This window comes from Phycomyces blakesleeanus, assembly GCF_001638985.1.
Source record: "Phycomyces blakesleeanus NRRL 1555(-) unplaced genomic scaffold PHYBLscaffold_11, whole genome shotgun sequence".
In the NCBI taxonomy this organism is placed as follows: Eukaryota; Fungi; Mucoromycota; class Mucoromycetes; order Mucorales; family Phycomycetaceae; genus Phycomyces; species Phycomyces blakesleeanus.
The window spans coordinates 21,347-46,583 of record NW_017265144.1 but is presented as its reverse complement, the minus strand read 5'-3'; the positions used below and the strand labels follow the sequence as shown (position 1 = coordinate 46,583).

Below are 25,237 nucleotides of genomic sequence, written 5' to 3'. Positions count from 1 at the left end.
TCTTTGTTGCCTGTCGCTTATCAGCTTTTGGAAGCTCTGTTTTTTATTATTAGTATGAATTCAAGACAAGATATCAATGCTTTTTGTAGTTAAATAATACCTCCTCCGATCTCCCACCACTTGTTTGATTCTGTGCTAGGTGGAGGAACTTTATTGATGAAAAGAATTTATGTATTTGGTTAATATTCAGTTTGTAAGTAGGTAAAATGTCTTTCTTTCTTAAAAATAATAGTAATACTTGCGTTGGTTTGTTTCAATTTCGTCCAAACTGACATCGATCAATGTATCCACAACAGTTGGTGTAGGGCGCACAGGCAAGGATGGTGTTCGTCTTCTGGGAAGACTCGGGAGGTTTGTGGGTACTTTTATTGTACTTAAGCTTTGTTGGTATAGTTCTTTTTGGAGTCGTTCTCTTGCGTCTCGATCAAAGGTGACAATCTATGTACCACAAATAATCCCTCTGTTTTTTTAGACCGTGTTACCTGAGCTGTATCCCCCCTTTTTTTCATATACTTACATTAGCTTCAAATAACGCAAGCACTATCATAAATATATGAAACAAATCAGCAACTATAGATACTTGTAGTTCCCTTTATTCTATGAATCGATATCAAACTCTTTCCTTACCTGGTCTATGATCTGATGTATAGAGCTCTGCACGGGCATATTGAATCTGTTTCAAGTGATCTCCTTTGAATATAATACGATCAGTCCAACCCGGGACACGCTGTTTTTCACTAAGCAAGACTCCAAGTTAGATTCCAACCAAAATTATATAGTGTAATATACCCAAGGTACAAAGGTAGATAATATTACCTAGTGTCATAGACGTTGGTTCCATTATCATATTTGTAGGTAGGCATAAAGGTGATTGGCCCTTCCTCATATCCAGAAAACACTCTTTGCAGACGCATTTCATTTTGTAACTGGTTGCCATAAAATAAAATCAGTATATGATTATCACATATAATATATAGACTTTGTCTGTTTTATATATATATATATATATCTTTACCTGATCTGCTCTCAGCAAAGCATCCAAATTTCCCTGAGATACATATTCCCGGGCCTTTATAATTTTATGTAACAAAACGTTATTTAATATATCCTTAGATACATGGCACCCCATACACACAAGTACTTACTTCTTCATTCGATAGAGCAACACGATAGTTTAGATCACTCATCCACATAATGTTGCTACAAAAAAATCAGATCAGACCAGATTAATTCATACGCTTTATATGTCTAATCTACAATATTTACTCATGGCTGCTGATGGACCTTCCTCTAAGGAAAGTGAGTCCCTGATTAATGGTATGGAAATCGTTATTTCTGTCTTCATAATTCGAATGGCCTTTATCACAAACATATACACAAAAGTATTCAATTTCATTAGTAATTTTTAATCATAACAGTAGCAATAGCAGTATCATTTACCAGATGCAAAATGTGCAGCAATAAAACAGAAGCTGGTATCTCCGTACTCCATCCGAATGCCCACAGCCCCTTTGTTTCCTGCTATACCCATAATTCCCGTCTTATTCCAAAGTAAGTAATCAACAAAAAATCAAAATGTCCGTGCGCAACCAGGGGGTAGAAAGTCTTTTTTTTTAAAAAAAAACACACACACACACACACATGCCCTTTAGTCTAACCTTTTTGATAGCCGTCTCGACATTTCGGATATTTTCCACAATACTTGATTTTACATATATCATCAAGGCCGCACCAACCAGCTGGTTGGATCGAAGATGAACGTATTTTGCTTCACCTCCTTTTCTGGAATTCAAGGTGCGTTCTATTTCTTGCTCCCATACTTTTCTATGTGTGTGGGTGTGGGTGTGGGCGTATTTAATAAGCCACACGTGATTCAAAAGTTCAAATAAAATCCACTCAAGCCTACCGTTTATCTGCATCTGTCACCATCACCTAGGGTGTAAAAGAATAAGGATATTAATATAAAAAGTAATAGTATGTATTTGGTTCCTATTACCTGCTGGGGGGAAAGCTCGACAATTTCCTGGAATGCAACAGCGTAAATATCTGGTTCCTCGCTACTCCCTAATAAAAAAAAAAGAAGAAAAAAAAGACCGAGTAGCTTGTTAAAACACTAAAATCCAATACATAAACCTCAAGTCCTACATCTAAAGTGTTGGAGAAGCCATGGATCAAGAAGCTCTCCCTTGAAGGATTTTCCGTTGAGATTGTAGGTTCCTGTAAAGATAGTAATCTTGCGATTTGAAGAGTATTCTTTTACCCTTTACATTAAAAATAAAATAAAAAATTGTGTTACCAATTTCTTTCTTTTACTTTCTTTCTCTAAACTTTCTCATCGGCTTACCTTCTCTTCATAAGATTTTGAACAGAGTCACTGATAGGATCGTAAATATCTATACCCTTTTGACCTGCCAATTTACCCTAAAATTTTTTTTCTCGCTTCTTTAGCCCTTGTAGCCTTACTTCATGGTATAACACACACACAAAAAATATCTTTACCAAAAGTTGATCAATGACTTCTTGTCGCGCCTTGTCTTGAAAGTTATTGATATAGAATCGATTTACGGATCGAGTCGCATCACTCAACACATTCATAAACGTAACCTTTCCCGTTCGTGTGAATGCAGACTTGAGTGCACCTGTGCCTGCATAAATCTTCGAAAGACCATCACCGTTTTCTGCCCACAAATGAGCATGACGTGTCATGATGCCATCAAAGTATCGTCTCTGGTTTAGTCCTCTGTTGGTCAAGAAGTTTGTGAGAGACAGGCGCGATATTTCATTTTGAACAAGGTTGGTACGGTCTAGGCAGTCCATGCAGTTTGTTCGGAACACACCCTTTTGGGTACACACGATTTGATTGTCATCTGGGTCCATCAGGAAATATCCATAGCTATCTAGGTCTTTACGGATAGTTTGCATCAGAAACGACATGTTTTCGTAGTTGCCTCCTTTACATTCTGCATGCAAATCAAAATTGACCATGTGAACTACATTTTCTGGCATGTGAAGCTGTTGAACAGCCGTGTTGTAAGCATTTCCAAGAAGAGACTCCCCGGTGTTTTCTCGCTCTGATAATAAGTTGACGTTGGATACTGCCTCATAACGATCGACTAGCTCTTTAAAGTGTCGATTAACAGCTGGCTGGGTGGCGCTTGGCCCTCTTGCAATCTGAATTTTGTGGTTGACAAGTTGCATTCCCTGCTGTTCCCAAAACACTTTTAAACCCAATCAAAATCAAAATGTATTGTTATTATTAGTGTTGTTGTTGCTGTTGTTTTTTTAAAAAAAAAAAAAAAAAAAAAAGAAGGAAGGAGGGAAAAAAGAAACGCAGAATCAAGTCTTTTTACCTGGAACACTTCCTCTCACTTGAGTGAAGGAATAACATGCTTGGTCAGAGTACAAGACTACCTCGGTCTATCTTTTGATGTCAATAGTGCGTAATCAATACCTCTCACAACAGCAAACTTGCCTCGACAAAGTTTGCAACATGGCCATTGTCATCGATACCACGAGAATTGAAACGTGTTCCTGCTCGCTTGCAGCTTAGTTTGGATATAACCGAAAGTTCGAGTTTTTCATCATCAGCATATACATGTTCTGTCCCAACGTAGCCTCGGATAGCAAATACCTATATACACAAGTCATTTATGTTAGTTTTCAAGTATATGCATACAACACATATTACAAAAAAATGTTTTCTTTTTTTTTTGTTCTTACCAAGAAACCTCCTCGGTCAAGGTCCATTTGCTTTTTTCTGTCAAGCTTTGCTCTAAAATCCAAAAGACCAGATACAAGAAACCTGTTCCACAAAAAGTGGTCATCGAATGCATGAACGCCCATAGATGCCGCCGAAGTTCTTGTTGTTATAGATGAATAAATAAAATAAAAAAAGATAGTCGAGATAAATATTCTCATGTGCTCAAAAGAGGAAAAAGAAAAATGGAATTATTCCCCCCATTAAAACCCTTGTTATTTTACCTCGCTTGAACTGTTTTTGTAAGATCGAAATCAGGTGTGAAATAAAAGCTGCCGATAGAAAACAATTTTTGTAGTTGAAGGCAAGGATGCTGAAGAGTAGTAGGACTTGCATTGGGCTGATCAAACTCCTCTGTTTCCCAGTTCTCTCTACTAGAAAAATCAAGATCATCGTATTTCGAAGACGCAAGCGAATAAAATGACACGCTCTGGATTCTATAAATCTCTTCTCCTGCCCTTATCCTGCCCACCGATACACAGTCCGTCACAATGGCAACAAAGCATTCTTTTTTTTTGTATGTGTGTCATGGTGAGCTTAATGCATAATGGATACTAATTTTTTTCTTCTTTTTCTTATTTCTTGTTTCTTATTTCTCACTGTATTGGCTCTATCTTATAATTCAATACTGACCTTTCTGAATGTTTATTAGCCCGAGGCATCCAAACACAGGCCGTGCGTTGAGTATCCTCCATGAGGAATCCTCAAATTCTGAAGGTGGCAACAGTCTCGCCATTGTTTTGTCTATTCCGTGTGCATTATACTGTTCAAAGACAAGAACTCCCGAAGGCGCTTCCTCAAGTACGGTAGGTCTGAGAGCTAATGCTCTTGGGTGTTCTCTTAGTAGAAGATGGGTTTGCATTGCAAATGAGTGGCTACTGTGTTATTCCTTGTCTTGCCTTTTTGGCTAGAGAAAAGCGTTACGAAAGAAAATGGGACCGCTCTATTGCAGCGCTCCGCAATAGAGTATAAGTCGGAATGTCAATTCTCATCCAAACTTGACATTCTAGGAAACGTCACTTCTCACAAACTAGCTATCGGTCTAATGCCCGCTTTCCATTAATTATTACAGTTAGGGGTGGACAGACTAAAAGTTCAAAGAAAAGGGTGAAAAAAAGGCAAACATTTAAGCCGTATTATTGGATGAGAGCTTTTTATTTGTTCTTTTGAAAAGAGTCTATTATTCAGACTATTTCTTAAAAATGTAACCGTCTGGAGCACATATAAAAGAGCCAACTTCAATCTTGCCAAGTCTCAATTCACCGTATCCTTTGTAGAGTTCGTATTCCCAGCCGGCCTTTGGGTCCTCTCCGTTATATGAGTTGTCCTCTTCTGAAATTTGATTGATTTTGTTGGACTGGAAGTTTTTATAGTATTCAAGTGCGATGTTGGTTTCTTCCTTGGAGAGCTTTTTAGTTTCTAGGGAGTCTATGCCTTGGCCTTCATTGGAATCATATGTATAGAGCCAATCAATATTGTGAATCGCTGATATAGGGTATACTGAATCCATCTTATTTTGCTCTGTTTCGTTCTTTTCATCTGACAATGGAGCATTGTTCAATTGAGACAGGAGTGTCAGACAGATATCATCTTTTGTACCCAATTCTTCGTATGATGTGCTGTATCGAACCTGACCGATGTTCAGAGTCTTCAAAAAAGTATGTGGCATATCGAGTAACAAACATCCAGTTTTTTCAGAAATAGATCCTGTGGCGTGCAAAGTATTCAAAGTCATATGTCTCAAACTTCTACACCTGAAAGAGATGTAATTAAATACTTTAACGTCTGCAGCACATCTCTCTAGCGTCAAGATCTCCAGTCTATGTTTCTGCTGCTTCTGTTTTGACTTCTCTGTTGTCGTGATTGGAGTAATGACCAATTTTTCACCACGAAATTTCAGCTGTTTGAGAGTCGCAAATTTGTCCAATAAATTATCCAGATTAAGAAACACATTGCTGCCACTGATGCAAAGACTCGTCAAAAGCGGATAATAAGAAGATAATCTGAAAGTCGGATCTTGGTCCCTAGCATTATATATAAACCCTGTAACCGAAAGACTCTTGAGTGTTTTAGAAAACGATTGTAAGATTCTGTTCACATCAATTGGGTGCGAATCGTCTACTTCTTCGCTTTTTGTTGCATCTAAGACCAGATGCTTAAGAGGAACTCTTAATGCATAAAACAATTCCCACAAAACAAAGTCGGAAAATGAAAAATAACTGTCGGTTGTGAAGCTGAATGTTTCCAGGCATCTAAATGCTTTTGGATTGAATTGAAAACGAGATATAATTGCTTGCCTCTCGTCCCAATTTGTTGCGTTTCTACGTATGTCCGTAGCATATAGCTTTAGGGAACGCAGGTTTGGATACTTGTATCCGAAATAGTACAGCCACAAAGGATCCCAGATTGTCTTATAGTCATTTCCAAATTCGTCTACGGGTATGAGCTCTTTCTAATGGATATCTATGGATGCCACGGCAAAAGCTGGTGTCGTGTTTGGGATAGTGTCCAGTTTAGCTGAAAATTCAGAATTGAGATACATTTCAATGCTAATAGACGATAGGCTCTGCAAGTTTTGGTGCATGCTGTCAAAGTCATCCATGCTAAATATTACGCCAAAGGGCCGTCCTTTTCGAATTATTTCTAATTCCTGGAGCATGTTACAGGCATTTACAAGGTTTAGTAGATTTTCTGATTTCTGTTCGCATTTACTTCCGTATTGTATTTTCAGACTTTCCAGAGACGTCCATATTTTTTCTGTTCTTGTTATCTTTGTGTTAGGCATAATACTTGGCATAATGGATATCTCTAGGCGCTTCAGGTTTGGCATGTATCTGAATATTTCAGAGAATTTTACATCTGATATTTCTGATGCATAGTAATATTTGTATAGTCGTAGACTATGGACAAAGAGGCATGGTATGAATAAATATTGGGGATATTTAACATGTTCGATAATTTCGCTGATATATTCAGGGGAACCGATCCGTGTGTCTCTCCACAGAACCCTTTGAAATGGGTATTTCCATCCCTTGCACACCAGACCACAAGAACGCCTGTCTGTTGCAGTTAGAAGTTCAGCAATTTGGGTAAGAATTTCGGGTGGTAGCTCTGATAATAACATGATGATGATTGTATAAAGTGAGAAAGAGATAAAGAGGTGAGAAACGAATATTTTGAAATATATATATTTATATACACAATTGTCAATAAAATTGAAATCGATAAATAGAAAAAGAAGAAATACTTGAACAAACTGATACTTTGAGTTACAAGTCCGGTTAAATTAAATCATTTAGGTTACCATAAAGATGTACGAGGCGCAGCCGGTTTTTCATAAACAAATAAGTTAAAATGAGAAATATTGTTAGTGTAGTAGTATTGTCGAAAGAGCATATTCATATGTAAAAGTACTTTATATCAAATAGCTACAGTAAGGTCAAGTTATTGTAGTGGCTTTTATTTTATTTATTTTTACTTAAAAAAGAAAACTTTGCACTGAAAATCATACAAGTTACCATTTTGCTCGTTTGACTTTCGTAAAACCTTATTTTTCTAACGGAGCACCCTTTTCTTCTTCTTCTTTTTCGCAAGCCCTTCTCTAAATGAACATCTTCAAAGAGATGTATAAGAAACCTATCTTTCAATAATAAGCATCATCAGCTATCATTTTCTCTGACTTTCTTTTAAAGCTCCCTTTGTCCCTAAAGTTTAATTGTCTGACACATCATTAGAAAGCATACACTGCAATTAGTAAACCAATCCATCATTAAAGATATTTACGTGCGTGTATGTATTTACCAATCTCCAGATTGATCCACATACTACTAATAATTAAGTAAATATATTTTAATTATTTCAACCTATATATATATATATATACATCCACTGATTTTAAAGAGGCTCTATGGCCTTATTATATAGTGTATATACTATATTCAATAGAGAAGATTGTACTGTGGTTTTCTGAGGATTAGTTGTAAAGTGAAGTTTGCACTGACAGACAAATTTTACATTTTGATTTGTTTTTTTTAATAGATTAACAGTATTAAGCAATATCATATATTTTATAGCTAATACATCATACACGAACAACTCTTCCAAGAAAACATTTAAGCAAATGAGGGCCCCATTTTAAAATATACATTTTCTTCTTTATTTTTATAAATTGGTTGCACTGTTGCATTAGTCATCAAATACAAAATCTTGTACAGAGCCGTATTTAAAAGTAACATAGAGATGATAAATTGTATCTTCCCGGCGGTCTAGTGACATTCGCTTTAAAACCTTTAGACACTGATCATTTCTATATTGTGAGCGAGGGTCATCGGAGAAAGTACTGAAATATTTTTCACGCATCTTCTGTGTTCCTAATCCGAGACGTATACCATTTGCTCCAACCCCAGCCGAAAAACGCACACACGCGTTTTCTGTACAAAATCTGATAGGAGACCTTATCTCCTCTTCCTTCTCCTTTTATATATATAAGATTAGTTTAACAATATGACTTTTATATCTGTAAATATAATATATAACAATTAGACACTTACCGGTGATGGAATAAAGACAAACACCTCGATTGCATGTCCTTTACTGTAGGGAGTATATTGAACATGTCTAATATAAAGCTTTGAAAAGTGGGTCGATGACATATCGATACAGTTCTCATAATTACTTATCCTTTGTGATCCTATTATAGTTACGCAATCTAGTAGCATTTTTTTCAGATCATTACAGTTGGTGGAAATATAGTTAAGTGTATTAGCAGAAACCTCCTCATTCATAAGTGATAAATCCCGCAGTCCATGCTTAATCGAAGGGGTAGATGGATTTGACTTATTTTCGAGTGTATTTCCAGCAACTTTAAGAGTCATTAACGACGGGCAGTTTGTCAAGACGATATTTAGTAAGACACTAGCTCCACAGACGCTGATATTAAGGTAAACTAGGCGAGGGTAATAGACACTGTCATCGCAAAAACAAAAAAAATGCGAACAGCCTGTATAGTATGCAATTGATACTTTTTCCAATGTATTTGCCCATAGCTCTGTTGTTACCAGCCTATGTTCTCTTGGAGGGTTCTTGAGAGTCCAGCCAGAATTGACACCTAGCTCGATCTTCTTGACTGGAATATTGAAAGCATAAAGTTGGCTTACAAAAGAACGATATATGTATGTACAAGTGGCTTCGACAGACATAAAAATGGTCTCTAATTGTTGCAGGGGACGTGGGAGTTCGGCAAGCAATGATAGGGCCTGAGAAGTTGGCGGATCAACATTTTTGGACCGTTGAAAATAAAAGCTTTGAATGGTACTGATGTTTGGATACTTGGCAGCAATGTAATACATCCATTCATGCGTAGAGTTTCTGATGTCCATTTTCAAGGTTTTAAAGCATGGTCTCGGCTTCACTTCTTTAACTTTCGATAATTTATCGTAGCTCATTTCCTTAAATCGAGCCCTAAGTGACATGTACGTCAATTCGGGTAGTTGGTCATTAAGGAGTTCACAATCATCAAAGGTGAGTATGGCCATGTGTCCACTAGAAGATAATTTTAATCGTTTGAGCCGACATAGATTTGAGCGAATCAAATCAAAGATCTTGGTTTGTTCGCTGCGAGTATGTGATTCCAACGATACGTCAAGATCCACGAGAGATTCTGCCCACAGATTCCATCCGTAAGTATCAGGTGGTTGAAGAAATTCTCTAAATTGACTATTATCCCATTTGAAATTCTGTAGGTTTGGAAGGTGTTGCTGTAAAGCGTAAAGCTCCTGGCTGTTCAGGAAAACGTTTTTACCGATTTCGAGCGTTCGAGTATCGTGGCCATGTATTTGAAGAACGTTACTTCCCGTATTGGTTTGAGCAGTTAAATGGTTGAAATCGACTATGCTCTCAATAATAATTGTTTCAAAAACAGTTTCCTGAAAAGCCCGAAGCCAATTCTTGCACACTAGACAGCATTGAATTTTATCCTTGGGGTTAAGATATCTTGTAAATAAGAGCGTAATTTCGACAGGTAATTCTGATGTCAGCATGATCGAGACAATGGCTCTATGCTTTTCTTGAAGGGGTGGTTATCAAAAATGAAATAAATAAGAGACAGAGAAAAAGAGAAAAGAAGATAATAGGAAATATTCTCTTTAAAGAAATACATTCTTATAGCTGCGTTTTTGAAGTCTTATGTTTACAAAATAAGGGGTAAAATAAACCTTGGTTTCTAAGCCTTGTAACGCTTTTGACAAACCTTGAAACCATTAAAGTCCTTTAACCGCAGACATACAACTCTTCTTACAAGAAACGATCCTTAGCTAGATCGTAATTTTGATTTAGTAGTTTGCACTTAATCAAAATTATTTAATAAGTTGGATTATCATATCTAATATTTAATTAAGAATGAGTGTAGTATTCGATTACAAGCTCTTCTATATACTTTCATATATATATTCTTTTGTTTAAAAGCACTCATTTACACAATTGTTTTTAATTTAAGCAAATAAAAGGTGAGCAAAAAAAAACAAAGTGATTTGGATTGTTCAACGCTGCCAATAGGTCTTATTATGTTCTTTTTCATCACTATTATTCATTCATTCTCTTAAATCGTCTAAAGCCTTCATATCTTAATTACAAATTGTGCAAAGCATACACGTTTTTATAGTAATCTTTCTTGAACTACTGGCTAAATATATAAAGAATAAAAAAAAAGTGTAAAGTATTGATTCGATCTACAAGAGTGCCTGAGGTTAAAATGACGTTACTTTTTTTTTACTCATCCTTTATGTTTTTGTTTTTGTTTTATCTTTTCCTCGTTCTTTTCTCCTTTCATTGTTGCCCGCAATTGCTTCTTGAAATTATTCTTGACGTGTTTATAACACAAGGACTGCTTTGATTCAGGGAAAACACAAAAAATTGTATATGTTAGTGCTTTTTTGTCGTCAATATTATGCGTGAAACCATATGCCTTGGCAGCTTCACGAACAGCAAGCTACAGTTGAAGAAAATTGTCTTCCGACAAGAAAATTAAATCTAAACTCAGTTAAAGCAGCATCGTACTTCTTGGAAGAAGTCTCTCTGACAATGACAAGGTCGTTGGTGATGTTGGTGTTTTTGATGTTGCTCATGTTAAATGTCAAAGAAATTATGTGCTGACGTTATAGAAAAAAAGGAGAGTGATTTTATTGGTAATCTAAAAGACAATTTATCAAGACCACCCCAAAAAAAAAAGATTGTTATACCAAAAGTATCTGACGTCAGAGACATAAATATTTGGCGCAAAATCTTGTCCCGTCAACTTGTCCGTAAGGTCCCCCTTCTGTTCTCCGACAACACGACAACAATCAAGTACGTTTGGAAGTCGGGGGGAACAGCGTCACCTCTCTTACAGGACCTGGCTCTCACAACAAAGACCGTTTACAACGAATTTCGCCCCGAAGTCTAATATCGACATGTACCAGGAGTAAACAACTCAACTTCAGACAGCCTTAGCCGACGGAGACAACCCATCCACGAGTGGGCGCTACCATGGCGGTGGTTCAGCACGATTCAAAAACACTGGAAGATGCTGCTCACTATCGATGCGTTCGCAGTACGTCACGATACATGTCTACCAAAATATTGGAGTCTACTTCCGGATCCATAGGCATCGGCCATAGACGCCTTTCAACAACACTGGGCACCTACAAGGATGTACCTATACCCCCCCGTGGAAGATGCTCCCGCGAGTATTATAGAAATTAAAGATGGATAAGGTCAAGCAAGCAGCTCTAATCGCTTCAAAATTACCCACCAAATTTTGGTAGCCTACTGTCCTGAGCATGAGCATTGCGACACTGCTACAGATGCAGGTCAACAAACGGTGGTCACTGACCGCTTGGCGGTTATCCGCGAAGCAAGGCGCCAAGACAGCTTAGAAGAGCACCTGCTCACTATTCTCGAATCCTCTAACCGTGAATTTTACCCAAAAGGCATATAACCATTACTGGCATCGATGGGCAGAATGTTGTTTACATAAATCACCACCTTTGTACCCAATCACATACAATCCCCAACTTGTAGTAAAATACTTGCCTACACTTCAAGATAATTCTAATCAACATGTCAATGTTATACGTTCAACGATTGCATCTTTTTTAAAATCCTTCATCTCCAAGAGTTGTCACTGGCAGACCATACTTTGATCCAAATTTACTTTAAAGCAAAGAGGAAGACAGACATTCGACTACACAATAGTTCTCAGGAAACATGTGATGTTCGAATGGTACTCGGCCTCTTCCATTCTTGGGGTCCCAACGAAACTCTTTCTCTCACAGCCTTGCTACGTAAGACCTTAATGCCCCTTCGCCTCGCGACTATGTGGAGGCTCAGATCGGACCTTGGTCGAGTGCAGAAAAGGGATGTCACATTTCAAAGAGATATGCTTCACCAAGTAACTGGCACCACTTTGATATCCTGTACACCAAAAGAATCCCAACCCAAGTCTTCCAGATTGGGCATGATTTCTGACACGATTAGATGTCCCGCACTTACACTATATATATTTACGGAACGCACTGCACATCTGCGCACAAACCTGCCCGACGGCTACACACTCTTTTTGGGATACATTTATACTCCTATGCCAGCAAGTGCAAGACCTGCCACCATTGCTAGTTGGGTGCAGAGTATTATGAGGGAAGCAGATATACATGAGAGATTAACAGCCCACTCAACACGATCGGCTGTTAGTACACACGCAGTGTTGAATGGAAAGCCCATTCAAGAGGTTAAATTGCATAGGAACTGGAGCACTATGAGTGACACATTTGAGAGACACTACTTCAAACCGAACAATCAACACCAACGAGGAGCTAAAATCACTGAGACCATTTTTTCTACCAATACGAATAACGAAACCACACCTGAGGATGGAACGAAGTCGATCGACGCATTCACAACGTATATGAAATTATATGTTATGCCTGCAAATATCTTACAGATGATAATATTGACAATAGAACCAAGCTTCTTCAAGCTATGGCGAACAATTTACATGAACGGTCATTTGCAAGCAGAGTATATGTATCCACCTGCAGTTACTCTCCCATTCCGTGTTTTAAACGAGATTTGAGAAAATAATGATAGTATAATCGATAAATAGGATCAAGTTATACGGAATACACAGTGTAAAATAAAACTTAAATAAAATATATGCAAACTGTAAAAGATCATATTTAACGTTTAATTCAATCCACTATAAACAGGTTGACATATTTGAAAGCAGTAAAGCATGATGTTTGTTTAGTGTCAATCGACTTTCCTGGATTGACAAGTAGAACTCATGACATTATACAGCTCATTGAAACAAATCCTGTTATCAAAAAACAAAAATACCCATAGAAACATTTACTGCTGCTAATGAGCTTTTTTTTATTTAATTCTGATAGCTTGACAACAAATAATGAATTATTAGAAAAGTTTAATTGTAGAAAGAAAAATATACAAAGATCAAAATAGTTAATACTGCGTGTATCTCTTTTTATTATTCTTCATTCGACAGAGACTTTGGCTGTGTTACCATCATTACTTTATTACGGCGTTTTCAGAATAAATTGTTGCTATGCGTATTCTATACTCATTGTCATCTTTTCTTTAACTCCTGGTATTCAACCGCTCGACTCATCGACGATCCATGTCCAATGATTTAAGATCCACACTTGAAGCCTTGTAGGCTCGTCTTGCTGCCCTGGAAACCCAAGCTGCTCCTTTCCTTCCTGTGCATAATCCAGTTACTTCTGGTTCTGAAGGGTTTGACTCCCCTTACATTTCTGAACGCCCTGTTGCTACGGACCTTACTCCATTTCCTGCCCTCCTTGCTGCTATTCCGGGTATGGATAAGGACTTCTATCGACGTCCCTTGGATGAAGCTGATCGCCGCCGCTTTCTACTTACACTGCATGAATCATTGGAAATTATGGTAATAGTAAGCCTTTATTATCGGGATATTATGTCACACAGCTCTTTCGCATTTATATCACTTTGGTTGGGGAAGATAGTGTGAAGAGTTTGTCACTACGTCGCCACCCCTTTTATGTCCCCACCCACTCTCTCGGTCACTATTTCCACCCATGTTCCCTTTCTCTCATTACCATGGTTCGCCCTATGGTAATGAGATTATGCTGATATCCCCATCGTGAAGCTTATTATCATAGCACGTGGCATGACAATGAGCCCCCAGTCTTTCCCTCCAGGTTTCGGTCAGAACTTCTGCTTCCTCCTCTCCCTCTTGGTCACTTTTTGCTCTTGCTTCTCCCTCTCTGTTTCTGCTGTCAACCAGCATGTCTTCCCAACTGTTTCTCTGTCGTTCTTTGTTTGACTTTAGGTCACTCTCTCCTCGGTCGAACAAAGAAGCCTTCAGATCTGGCCCATCTCTTTGCGAAGAGATGGCTACGGGATGTGCTTTCTTGGGTTCGTACCATTTTTTCATTTTATAAAATAGAAAACTCTCAAAAACACTATAAAACAAATAAAATACACAAACAAGTCGTGGCGTCCTCTTCTGCTTTATGGCAATAGAGGCTCACCAATTATTTGAGTAAAAGTCTCCCTACAAAAAAAATATATGATGTGTCCAACGTCTCTATTGTCTCGAAAGAAAAACTCTAATTGTTTACAAAAAAAAATAAGCTTGTCTAAAAATAAAGTTCATTCTTCCGAAAAAAAAATCCAAATCGTCTCAATTTCATCCAAAAATACTATAAACTCCCCTACACTCCCCCTACTTTCCCTTCCTCTTTCCCTCTTGCTGCGTTTTGGGTGTGTGATTATTTTATAGTTTGTTCAGCAGACGGGGAGAAATGGGAAAAAATAACGAAGGAGAATTGGAATTAGAAGCCAATTGTGGGTTCTACAGTGATAAGTTATGTGTGTTTTCTAGCTCAACCTTTTTTTAAATTTTTTTTGAGGGTGTTGTTTCTGGTGAAGAGTAAAAAAAAAAATATATAAAGCCTAAAAAGCTAAGCCTAATCTTCTTTACCAAGGGTCAGAAGAAAATATATGTATATGAGTATATATGTCGCTTCACAGACAGGACCAGTGTTTCAAGTTAACAACAACAACAAAATAAGTATAAACCACCCGAACCTTTTGAACCACAGAATTACCTTTTTATGTAGTTGTATATATAAATTTATGTATTTGTCAATATTTCCAATATTACCGTAGCGGTGAAACCGGGATTATCTGGAAGCCATGGAAATTACTTATTTTATATTTTTGTTTAAATATATATATTCTCTTGATATTTAAATAGTGACAACCGTTATTCCCAGGCATTCAAAAGGCTGGAAAATGATGTAAGCTATATGTAATACATATATAGGGTCTATAACTTGATAATGTATAATATCATGTACAGATCTGTATGTATATCCAGTATGTCTATACCTATATGTGTATATATTAATATTCCCATGTCATTAAATGGCAAAAATCACTTTATAAAGTATGTGTGGATCTCAAGTGGGATCGAATACTTATATACAAAATATTATATTATCAAGACCCTAATTTATCCATTGTTTCAAGGGCACAATTATATATATATATATCTGTTCTATATCTTGGTTATTTTAGCTCTATGCCTAGACGTTCTTTGGTAACATTTAATTAAATTACTATTAGACCAGCTGGTCTATTGAAACACGACTCTTTATCAATTGAAAGGGCCTGGAATTATTAAATTATTAAATTATTAAATTATTAAGCATAGGTAATATCTGTAAAGCTAAATATCAACTATACTGAGTAATATAATTTCACTAATTAGTATATGTTGTTTTTAAGGTATATAGACTATTTCCGGAAATCATTGATGTACTTTTTTTTTGTTGCTTTGTTCTATGAATCGATTTATTTTTGAAGATGGAAGCGGAAATCTCTACGATGAGCAGAGTACATCAATTGCTGTTCTTTCTATAGAAGTAGACAAAGAACAGTATCCCTTGGCTAATATAAACGGCTTTGGGGAATATACTGATTTGAAGCCCCCATAAAAGCCAATCAAGAAAAATAAAACTTTTAGCTCAGAAAAAGAGGATCAAAGTTCACAATAGAAATATATTTTTCTTTAAAAAAAACAGATATTGATCATATAAGAGTGAAAATAAAGCAGTTGAGCACCCGTGCAGCCTGTAGAATGGTCAAAGTTCTAGCTAGCACTGGCCAAAACTAGTACAAAAAGTGTATGGAGAGTTTGGAAAAAGACGAGGATCTACCTCACAGAAAGAAGGTAAGCTCGGTTGGAAGTCTGTCTAAGCTGTATAATGAGTATAAAGAGTTCTTGAATGGCATGGTGCATGAGAAGCCGGGTATAGTTTTGGAGGAAATGACGGAGCAACTGAATACTCAGTTTATGGATCTTGAGATTGAGAAATCTGCTTTGCACGAGTTCCTCACTGACAAATGCCACTTTTTTCTTAGAAGGGTCCTTTCCATTTTGTAGAGCGGAATAGTCCTGCGAAGATTGAATACAGATACAATTGGGTTAAACAAGGACAAGAGACCGATATGTGTTGTAAGTAATAGCGTTTTCGTTGACGAGGTGGCATTTCATATCAATATGAAGCGCAACTATGCATGATCAGGTAAAGGAAGACGGGTTGTTGTAACTGTCCCCAAAAAAAAATTGGAGCCATATCTGTCTTCGGCACTTCAAACATTAAGCCAAAACTTCCAAAAGTTATAGCACCCTAAGAAAAAAGAAAAGGTGCAAGTGGTCTTGTTCAAACCCAAACAGCTAAGGGAGGAACTGTCACTGGGTATTACTTCTATTTTCTTACTGGTACCTTAGATGCGATGGACAAACACAAGGAGTTTAAGGGCCATTATTTGATCATAGACAACGCCTTGTCCACAAAATCAAAAGACATTCAATTGTATATTGAAGGTAGAGGGTATAGGTGTGCCTATCTCCGACTTTACTCTCTGGAGCTTAATCCTATTGAAGAATTTTGGCCTGTAGTGAAAAGCAAGCTTAAAAGAGTGGCTCTTTTGGATGAAGAAGCGCTGTCAAATAGGATTTATGATGCTCTTAGAAAGGTGATAATCATCGATTTATAAGGATTTTGTAGATACTCTGCTTTTAGATAGGATGCTTGTTTAAAGTTAATTTGACCAGCTTTTCGAGAAAAAATTAACCTTTTTTTTTACAAAATAAGGTGACCGATTTTTGGTCAAATCAATTATAAATGTTCTTTATTTAAGCACTTAGGGAAACAGTTGATAGAATGCTGAATGAAGTTCTGCAAATTCTTGACAGTGTTTAGAATATAATGATAATATACAATAAGAATTTGATATATTTTATTGCACAGTCCAAGTTTTTTCTTAAAAAAAAAGGCGAAGGGTTTAAACATAAAATTTAGAAATAACATTGATGAGGGACATCGGTGCTAACAAAAATCGTTTAATATATTTGCTCCAATTACTCTACAAATATACGTAGATATACTTTAATATCATAGCTCAAGAAGGAAGTGTAGATTATCGTTTCTAATTTCAAACAAGGCTGATTTTCGACATTTTAATTATTATTTATTGTATTAAGCATGAAAGGGGTTTAGCACCGTGTTTATTTGTAATAATGAATGCATATGAATGGTTATGGTATTAGATAAAGGTAAAAGGGTTGGTACAGCACATGGGACAGAATCATTGACTATTAATTTCCTTTGGTTTTTGTTTTGTTTTTACTAGGAGAGTAATACATATTTAATGGCTCCATTTCGGGTACTCTTTCAGGGCTGAGGCATATAGGAGTGGATAGGCGGCTGATGTCAACTGTCTCGTACTTACGCTTCTCTTTGAAGACACAGAGGGCTAGCTTTTGAATTTAATGTAATATGTGTTGACGCAATTGATGCAAGTATTTAATAGTGGCGCAAAAATATTCGATCTCGATGAGGTAGACAGACATATGGATAGAGCTGATTTGATCAACAAGGTATACATTCTCAAATAGCTTCATGCCAGCGATATACCCATCACTACCCCAAAAATCTATATAAGCTAAGTATATATCATCTGCGTTTGTCTTGACTATTAAATCATTCAGGATGGCGCCATTGATACGAATAGATTTTGATTGTTGAGATGTTAAGAGTCCCGTCCTAGCGTCTTGTCTCTTAAATTTAATACAGCAGTGCTCATTGTGAATATTGTAGCAAGGATTATGAACCAGTAGATCTATTCTGAGACTGAAATCAGAGGTGAGGCAATTATTAGCAGCAATAGCACGCGAAGTAGCATCCGAGACGGCTTCACCAGATTTTATGGAGATGTTGTGGTCTTGAAACATATGGTGCAATTGGAGATAGCTATCTATGTTTTTGAGTACTTTTCAAAATCTCAAGTCTTTTTCAAAAAATAGCTTACCATGAGGAGAGTGTACGCTATCCATTTTACTCATTCTTATTCTTTTAGGGTAACCTTACGGACAGCCTGGCAGGACAGCGTGGACAGCCTTGACGCTAATTTTAGAGGTGCGACATTTTGATTCTACCGAACCACAAATCGTGAGCTTTCTACTAGCATGGAATAACTCTATCTGGTCCCTAAGGATCCATTCTTATTATAATAATTAATACCAGCCAGAATCCAGAATATTTGTATACAACTTTCTTTTGTGCTTTGCAAAAAAAAAGTGGATGTAGATTACTTGCTAGTTGGTGCTGTCAAACTATGGGAATATAATTAGGGGAAAGAAAGAGAAAGACATGATATGCGTAAGAAGGCCAATAAACAATAAAATATCCAGCTATATTGCGTCACACTCTAATTACAACAACTCCTTATGATTCTCTATATAGCAGACGGTTGAGATAGTGTATTTATGATTATTTATTATTTCTTTCTTAGAGAGGATGTCTTCGAACCTGAATTGCAAGCGTTTGCAAATTTGTATTTTACGCGGCGAATTAAATTCCAATATGTTTTTTGCAAATTTCATGGTGGAAGCCATTTAGTGAGCATTTGACGTCAAAAGTTAGTGAATCCCTGATTTTTGGCTTCAAATTCTCGCTAAATGTCTACTAGAAATTTAGCTTTTTTCTTCCCCTTTAAAACAACATATATGATAGCCAAGAGTCGCTTCTTTGCACTTACTTAATAGAATAAGCCTCGAAAAGTCATGTTTATTAATGTCTATTTCCTTTACATTTTTTAGTATTAATGATTTCAACTTATAAATCCTCATAATTGTGTCTGAGTTTTATTTATTTTTGATTGAGTTTTACAAATAATTATTTTTAGCCGTCATTATCACAACTTGACTACCCTCTCTAGTTCCTTAATTATAAGAATGAGAAAAAGAAAAGTTTATTTTGAATTTTCTTGTGGATACCAGATTTCAGCTGTATTGTGTATTATTTTGTGTGCTTGTATGTGATATTTGTATATAATTATCTAAAAAAGAGAGCAATGATTATTACATAGATATTTATTCTTTTTTAATAATCATTTAAATTACACCAAAAAAAAATAAGAGGAGGAACTTCAACAAGTTTATTTAATACAAAGTAAAGTAAAGTCAGTGATAAATACGATAGTAATGGTGAGAAAAATAAGATTATTTGAATAATGAAGATACTAGTAATTATAATAACAAATGAATGCTATTTTTGGAGAAAGCCTTTCATTTGTTTCCAAGGCAAAGCTAAAAACCAAATGAAAAAATAAATAGAGTAAAGAAAAAAAAAGTGCAAAATTTTTAGCCATAAATGATTGAAATAGTTGTCTAAAGAAGTATTTATGACTAAACAAAAATTCAATAAAAACTATTTACTGTATAATAGAATTAATATCATGTATATATATATATATATAGTAAATACCGTCCTATTCTGTTATCTGCTGTGTACTGTGTACTGTGTACTGTGTATTGTGTACCGTGTATTGTGTACTGATGGATTTAGTAAATAAAGACTAGCTAGGTACCTAAATTCTTAAACTCAATTCAATTCAATCCTATCCAATCCAATCAAAATCAAATACAATCTCTATGAGTTTCTTGATATATACATTTGTATATATTTTAATCATCTTGATAATCTTTTTTTGGTTTAGTCATATATACATATACGTAGATAGATTGATACCTTGTATTATATTGTACTGAAATGTACTGTATTCTACTGTAAATATGTGTGTGTGTGCGTACATACATATTATATCATATAGTATATAAATACATGCGTTTGTTTGTACCTTGTACCATCTATTATTACTGTGCCCTAAGTACCACGTTTCCCCTTCTTCCCCTCTCCCTCTCCTTTCCCCCTTTTTATTTATTTATTTGTGTTTACTTGATAAAGAGCTAGTATTCAGAGCTCTAATAGAATAATAATAATAATAAAGACTATGATGTCAAGATATTTGAGAACCAGGTTGTGGTACTCATGTGTCTGGCGTATGCAGGCAAAAACTTCTTACAAATAAAGACGAAGGCCGGTTAGAGACAATCAAAAGAAGAAATGAAAGAAATGAAAGAAACGATGGCGGACTACAAACCATATAGAAATCTATACATGTATATAGACGTATATAATCTTAACAGTATATGTGTGTATAGGTATGTATCTTATATCCCTCATGTTACCACGTCTTTCTTTCTTTGTCAAAATAAAATAATAATAATAATAATAATAATAATAATAATAATAATAGATGATTCCGGTACGGTACAATATCTATATAAAGCACCTTACAAGACAGGCTGAAGTAAAGTCGTCTTTAGTTTATTTTGTGGTGTGATGGAAACCTAATTTTTTGTTAATTTTTTCTTGGCTGTTTATGATTAAGTCCTAAATACTCTTATTAAAAGTGTGTTAAAATCATCGTAATAATAATAATAAAGACTTCTTTTTTGTTGTACAAAAGTGAATATTACAGCAAGTTTATTCTATGATGAGCAACATTTTTAAAATGCTTTTGTGTGCATATATATAAGTGTGTATGTGTGTGTGTGTGTGTGGATATTGATGCAAAGTATCGGCTGATAAACCAAAAAGGAACGACATAGATTTCTTTAAGATCATGAACAAAAGAAGTGTGTGAGGAATTTCTGATGAAAAATAAATAAATAAATTATAGTTTTACTTTTCCTCCCCCTTTATTTTATTTTATTTTATTTTATTTATTTCATTCTTTTCCAAAATACCAAAGAAAGGTACCTTGATAATTTTGGAAAGTTTTTTTTTATTCATTTAATTCTCGGATACAAATCAATCAATCAATCAGTAAATAAAATAAAATAAATCATAGATAGATAGATAGATAGATAGATAGATAGGTAGATAAGCTTTTGGTTTAAAATGTCTGAAATATATTGTTATGTTAAGTAACACATCTTGTACAAACAGAAACAGACAAAATAACAATAATATTAAGAATAAGGGGAGGAAGACAAGGAGTAAGAAAAGATAGAGACGGAAGGAGGGGAGCTCTGATAGACCCTGGTCACAAAACAGTCAAGACACTTTCTATAAATGGCAATTCACAAATCTATAAATCTACACCAACAAACAAAAAAGAGAAAAAAAATATATCATGAAGATCTTCAATTGCCATGTCAACAGATTGTATAAAGATTGAACCGAGATTAGCGACGAGTACTTTATATCTAGTTGCCTAGTTACCTAGTTGCCTAGTTACCTTTACTTTATTTGTGTGTGTGTGTGTATGATAGTGTGTGCCTTGTTGCTTAGTTACTTTGATTATTTTAGATTACTATTTCCGAGTGTCACCTCGTTTCTTTTCTTTTATATACATAAAAAATAAAATAAAATAAAATAAAATAAATTTCCCCAGATCGCCTGTTCTTCATTCTGCCACACAATTCTATTTATTCTGTTCACACGGAGGCCGAACCTTTTTTCTATTTGGTTGGCTGACATGCTTGGGCATTTCGTGGGGATGCTGTCAAGTGACATATGTATTCATCAATTGTCAGCACCAACAATTTTTTTTCTTTTATTTTCTTTTCAGGCCAGCCATTGGGAATCGCGCTACACAACCAAGGTAGTTACAATAATTATTATAATAGTAAACTAGAAACCTGGACATGGGCTTGGGCATGGGCATCGGCATGGGCCTGGACAAAGTCTGAGTCATGGAAAGATTGGTTCCGGACAAGAGAAAAAAAATTACTTGATATTCTTTTTCTTCGTCCTCCTCCTCCTTCTTACCCACCACCTCATTTTTTTGTAGGTATGTATTATCCAAACATTTGTGAAATTTCAAGAATATAATGATCTGTCATACAAGAAATATAAGATAGACTGGTAAAGTCAATACAAGAGTATCTTGATATCAAATACTATAAAGATTCTTGATTTACTCTAATGAGATCTATCAGATACATATATATATATGTACATGTGGGTGTGTGAAGATGTGTAGATGTGTGCTTTGTACAGGTAATGAGTAGTCTGAGTTGATTCGATTTGCTGGGTCTGGTGTGACACAAAGACTTTCTCTCTTTTTTTTTCCCTTCTTTGCTTATTCTTCTATGGTTGGCATTAACAATGGCTGAGTTGGTTGATAAGATAATATGTTCTGCGTTACTGATATGCATGTTGTTGCCGTTGTGAATGGTCTCAATTCGTCTAAAAGGCTTATTGATTGGCGAGGTTTCTACTTGTAATTTTTGAACGGATAATATTTTATGCAAAAGTATAATGAAATCCGTCCATTCGCTTAATAAAAATAATGGAAGTAAAATAGAAGAAGAGAAAAGAGTGAGGGAAAAAAAGAGAGTATAAATTGAATATGAATTACATGTATGAATTACATGTATTCTTTTCAATGGTATATTTACTTTATAGCCCAGATAATCATTACCTCCGAGTTCAAGGAGATAGTGAATGTGTGAATGGGGTTTGTGTTATAGGCTACAAGAAGTAGTAGTAAAATTAGTAGAGATAGGAGAAGTAGTAGATATTAGAGAAGCGGTAAAAGTGGTAGCTGTATAAGGTGCGGTATTAAAGCTAATAGACAAAGAATAGTTATATCTTATCCTTTATATTTCTTTATTTCTCTGTATCTATCTCTGTTTCTCTTTCTCTCTCTCTCTTATATATATATATATTTCTTTATTTATTCTTGTATTCAGTTTTTCAATACAGTCTTGTGTATATAAACATAAATATATAAAAACATTTTTTTTGATAGATGTGGGGTAAACGGGACTTGGCGGCAAAGGGTGGGAAAGGGGGTTCGACCTTTCCTTCCTTCCTTCCTTCCCCTCGGAAATGTCGGTCTTTGAGTACCAGAACTCAGCCATGTGAGAATGACAAAGGGTTCGAGTATAGGGTATATATTTATGTGTGTGGGTTTTTACTTCTATGGATAAAGATACATATATATAAAAATTTTACATACATAAAACTTTGTTTGCTTGAATCAAATTAGTTTGGACCACTTTTTATATATCCATATATTTTACATATTTTAAGTTTATAAAATAGATAATCGCTAATAAAGAAACCAACCTATCAAATACATAAAATAAAATAGCATCATGTTGTATACATGAGTGTGTGTCTATGAGTGAGTGAATCTGTGTGTGTGTGTGCTCATTTGTATTAGTTGTACAGAGGGGATAAGATGGTGTCGACCATGCTTCCTACGCACATGAAAATCCCGTCTATTGGACTGAACGGTATAGGCGGAGGTACGACAAAAAGAGGAACCAGTTGGCTTTTTGACATTTCTTTTTTTTCTTTGTTTTTTTTTTTAGAATGAAAAAATCAGTATATATATATATATATAGATCGATAAATAAATAAATAAATAAATAAATAAAAAACTTACATTTAAACTATTTTCCAGTCTTGTCCAGAAACTTTGCTTTTGTATAAATTTACACACACACACACTTATACAAATATATAAATACATATAAATACATATAAGCTTCTTTACCTTTATTCATCACCTTTTGTTAAATACTCCATTAAAACCAACATATATACATACTTTCATACCTTCATACCTTCATATCTACATATCTACATATCTACATATCATGAAAGATTCGACTGCTTATCAACAAAGCTTCTACAAACATTCGTCTTCTTGCTCACAACCTACATCATACGTCTTGCCGTCCTCAAATACTCTCGCCAACCTTTTAAATCCTCAAAAACAACAAAAACTAACTCACCAGATATCCAACCGACCATCTTTTTATGATCTCCAAGAAGTCGTCTCTAAATACCAGTCTCAGCCAGAATTACTCAAGCTCATTCTCAACGGGAAGCTTGAAGAAGACAAGCGTCGCACCGAAGAAGCAAAACTACGGGCAAAAGAACTCGACCTTTACCTCCAAAAGTGCCGACATGAGTTTCGATCAACAACGGCTGCCGATGGTCCGTTGTTAGACCGCTCCGACAGCACCACCAGTTGCACCAGTACAAGTGGCGGTGGGGGTAATAATGTGGGCACCAATTGTGGGCCCTCATCTAATAATAATCAAAACCATAATTACAACCACAATCACAATCACAATCAAAATCACAATCAAAAGCATAACCATAACCATAATAATGCTGCTGCTACTATGACTACGACTACCAATGGCCAAGAGATCACAACCAATTACATATTCACATCTACGTCTACGTCAATATCTACTTCTACATCCGCATCTACTCCTACATCTACTCCCACATTCATAGGCCCTATCCGTCGAAGAAAATCGTCGTCTAGTAGTGACTCTGCTTCTCTCCAGAACCGCAATACACCTTATTCTCTACAACACTCAAGGAGACCATCGGCATCTAACCACCGTTCTGTGTTCAGAGCCCCGTCTGTAGAGTTGATTGCACAAGAAGAACGCAGAGACTCTGCTGCCGAGGCCATGGTAGCCATGGGGTCCTTATTTATTGTAAATGGCAAATCAGATTCTACCGCATCTCCAAACTTGTCCACTGCGTCCTCTCCACCTCACACCCATCACACTCCTCACATTTCTCACACCCAACACACCTCTCCACCTCCTCCACCTCCTCCTATACAAAGGTAAACTAGAGTATAAGCAAAACAACAACAACAACACTATCTTCAATTTATTTTATTTATTTACTTTCTTTTTTTCATATATAGTGCATTTTCTCCTTTCAACCCACAGCCCGAAAATCGTCACCACCACCGCAGCAGTAGCAGCAGCAATAACAACATAATCAGCCACACTCACAGTCGCAACCATAGCCACAGCCACAGTCGTAGTCATAGCAACGGCCAAAGCTACAGCTACAACTACAACCAAAGTCAAACCCAGAACCAGAACCAGAACTACCACCAGCAATATGAAACAGACCCGCCAATAAAAATGCTGACTAAAGATATACTCCTCCAACCAAACTTTGATCGACACTCTTCGCGTCGGAAACGAGAAATGCAAGCTGTCACAAAGATTGTCGAAACTCGCGAATTCCCATACAATGA

The 25,237-nt window shown here is 35.9% G+C and overlaps 7 protein-coding genes across 7 annotated transcripts; 2 read left to right on the top strand and 5 right to left on the bottom strand.

The window, feature by feature from the left end:
* Nucleotides 1–628: 628 nt before the first annotated feature.
* PHYBLDRAFT_96484 (hypothetical protein) lies at nt 629–4,499 on the bottom strand (the record flags this gene model as incomplete). The annotated part of the gene is made up of 15 exons (XM_018443971.1): nt 629–737; nt 817–926; nt 1,016–1,048; nt 1,125–1,200; nt 1,267–1,357; nt 1,441–1,540; nt 1,659–1,824; nt 1,907–1,932; nt 1,997–2,101; nt 2,500–3,218; nt 3,351–3,407; nt 3,469–3,631; nt 3,721–3,859; nt 3,982–4,264; nt 4,391–4,499. Coding segments are annotated over 15 exons (2,286 nt in total), but the record flags the coding sequence as incomplete, so codon positions are not given.
* Nucleotides 4,500–4,946: 447 nt separating this feature from the next.
* Nucleotides 4,947–6,881, bottom strand: PHYBLDRAFT_168491 (hypothetical protein; the record flags this gene model as incomplete). Its single annotated transcript, XM_018435884.1, has 2 exons — nt 4,947–6,209; nt 6,234–6,881. 2 exons carry the CDS (start codon nt 6,879–6,881, stop codon nt 4,947–4,949), a joined length of 1,911 nt encoding a protein of 636 aa, XP_018291179.1.
* A 1,061-nt stretch (nt 6,882–7,942) lies between these two features.
* On the bottom strand, nt 7,943–9,795 carry PHYBLDRAFT_65737 (hypothetical protein; the record flags this gene model as incomplete). The annotated part of the gene is made up of 2 exons (XM_018441522.1): nt 7,943–8,230; nt 8,308–9,795. 2 exons carry the CDS (start codon nt 9,793–9,795, stop codon nt 7,943–7,945), a joined length of 1,776 nt encoding a protein of 591 aa, XP_018291178.1.
* A 4,097-nt stretch (nt 9,796–13,892) lies between these two features.
* On the bottom strand, nt 13,893–14,219 carry PHYBLDRAFT_65735 (hypothetical protein; the record flags this gene model as incomplete). Its single annotated transcript, XM_018441521.1, has 1 exon — nt 13,893–14,219. One exon carries the CDS (start codon nt 14,217–14,219, stop codon nt 13,893–13,895), a length of 327 nt encoding a protein of 108 aa, XP_018291177.1.
* A 1,758-nt stretch (nt 14,220–15,977) lies between these two features.
* Nucleotides 15,978–16,852, top strand: PHYBLDRAFT_65734 (hypothetical protein; the record flags this gene model as incomplete). Its single annotated transcript, XM_018441520.1, has 3 exons — nt 15,978–16,217; nt 16,238–16,307; nt 16,584–16,852. 3 exons carry the CDS (start codon nt 15,978–15,980, stop codon nt 16,850–16,852), a joined length of 579 nt encoding a protein of 192 aa, XP_018291176.1.
* A 147-nt stretch (nt 16,853–16,999) lies between these two features.
* Nucleotides 17,000–18,752, bottom strand: PHYBLDRAFT_168488 (hypothetical protein; the record flags this gene model as incomplete). The annotated part of the gene is made up of 5 exons (XM_018435883.1): nt 17,000–17,043; nt 17,486–17,615; nt 17,742–18,108; nt 18,226–18,358; nt 18,701–18,752. The coding sequence occupies 5 exons, from the start codon at nt 18,750–18,752 to the stop codon at nt 17,000–17,002; spliced, it is 726 nt and encodes a 241-aa protein (XP_018291175.1).
* A 3,588-nt stretch (nt 18,753–22,340) lies between these two features.
* On the top strand, nt 22,341–23,569 carry PHYBLDRAFT_65732 (hypothetical protein; the record flags this gene model as incomplete). The annotated part of the gene is made up of 5 exons (XM_018441519.1): nt 22,341–22,429; nt 22,680–22,740; nt 22,961–23,101; nt 23,378–23,462; nt 23,562–23,569. 5 exons carry the CDS (start codon nt 22,341–22,343, stop codon nt 23,567–23,569), a joined length of 384 nt encoding a protein of 127 aa, XP_018291174.1.
* Nucleotides 23,570–25,237: the final 1,668 nt, after the last annotated feature.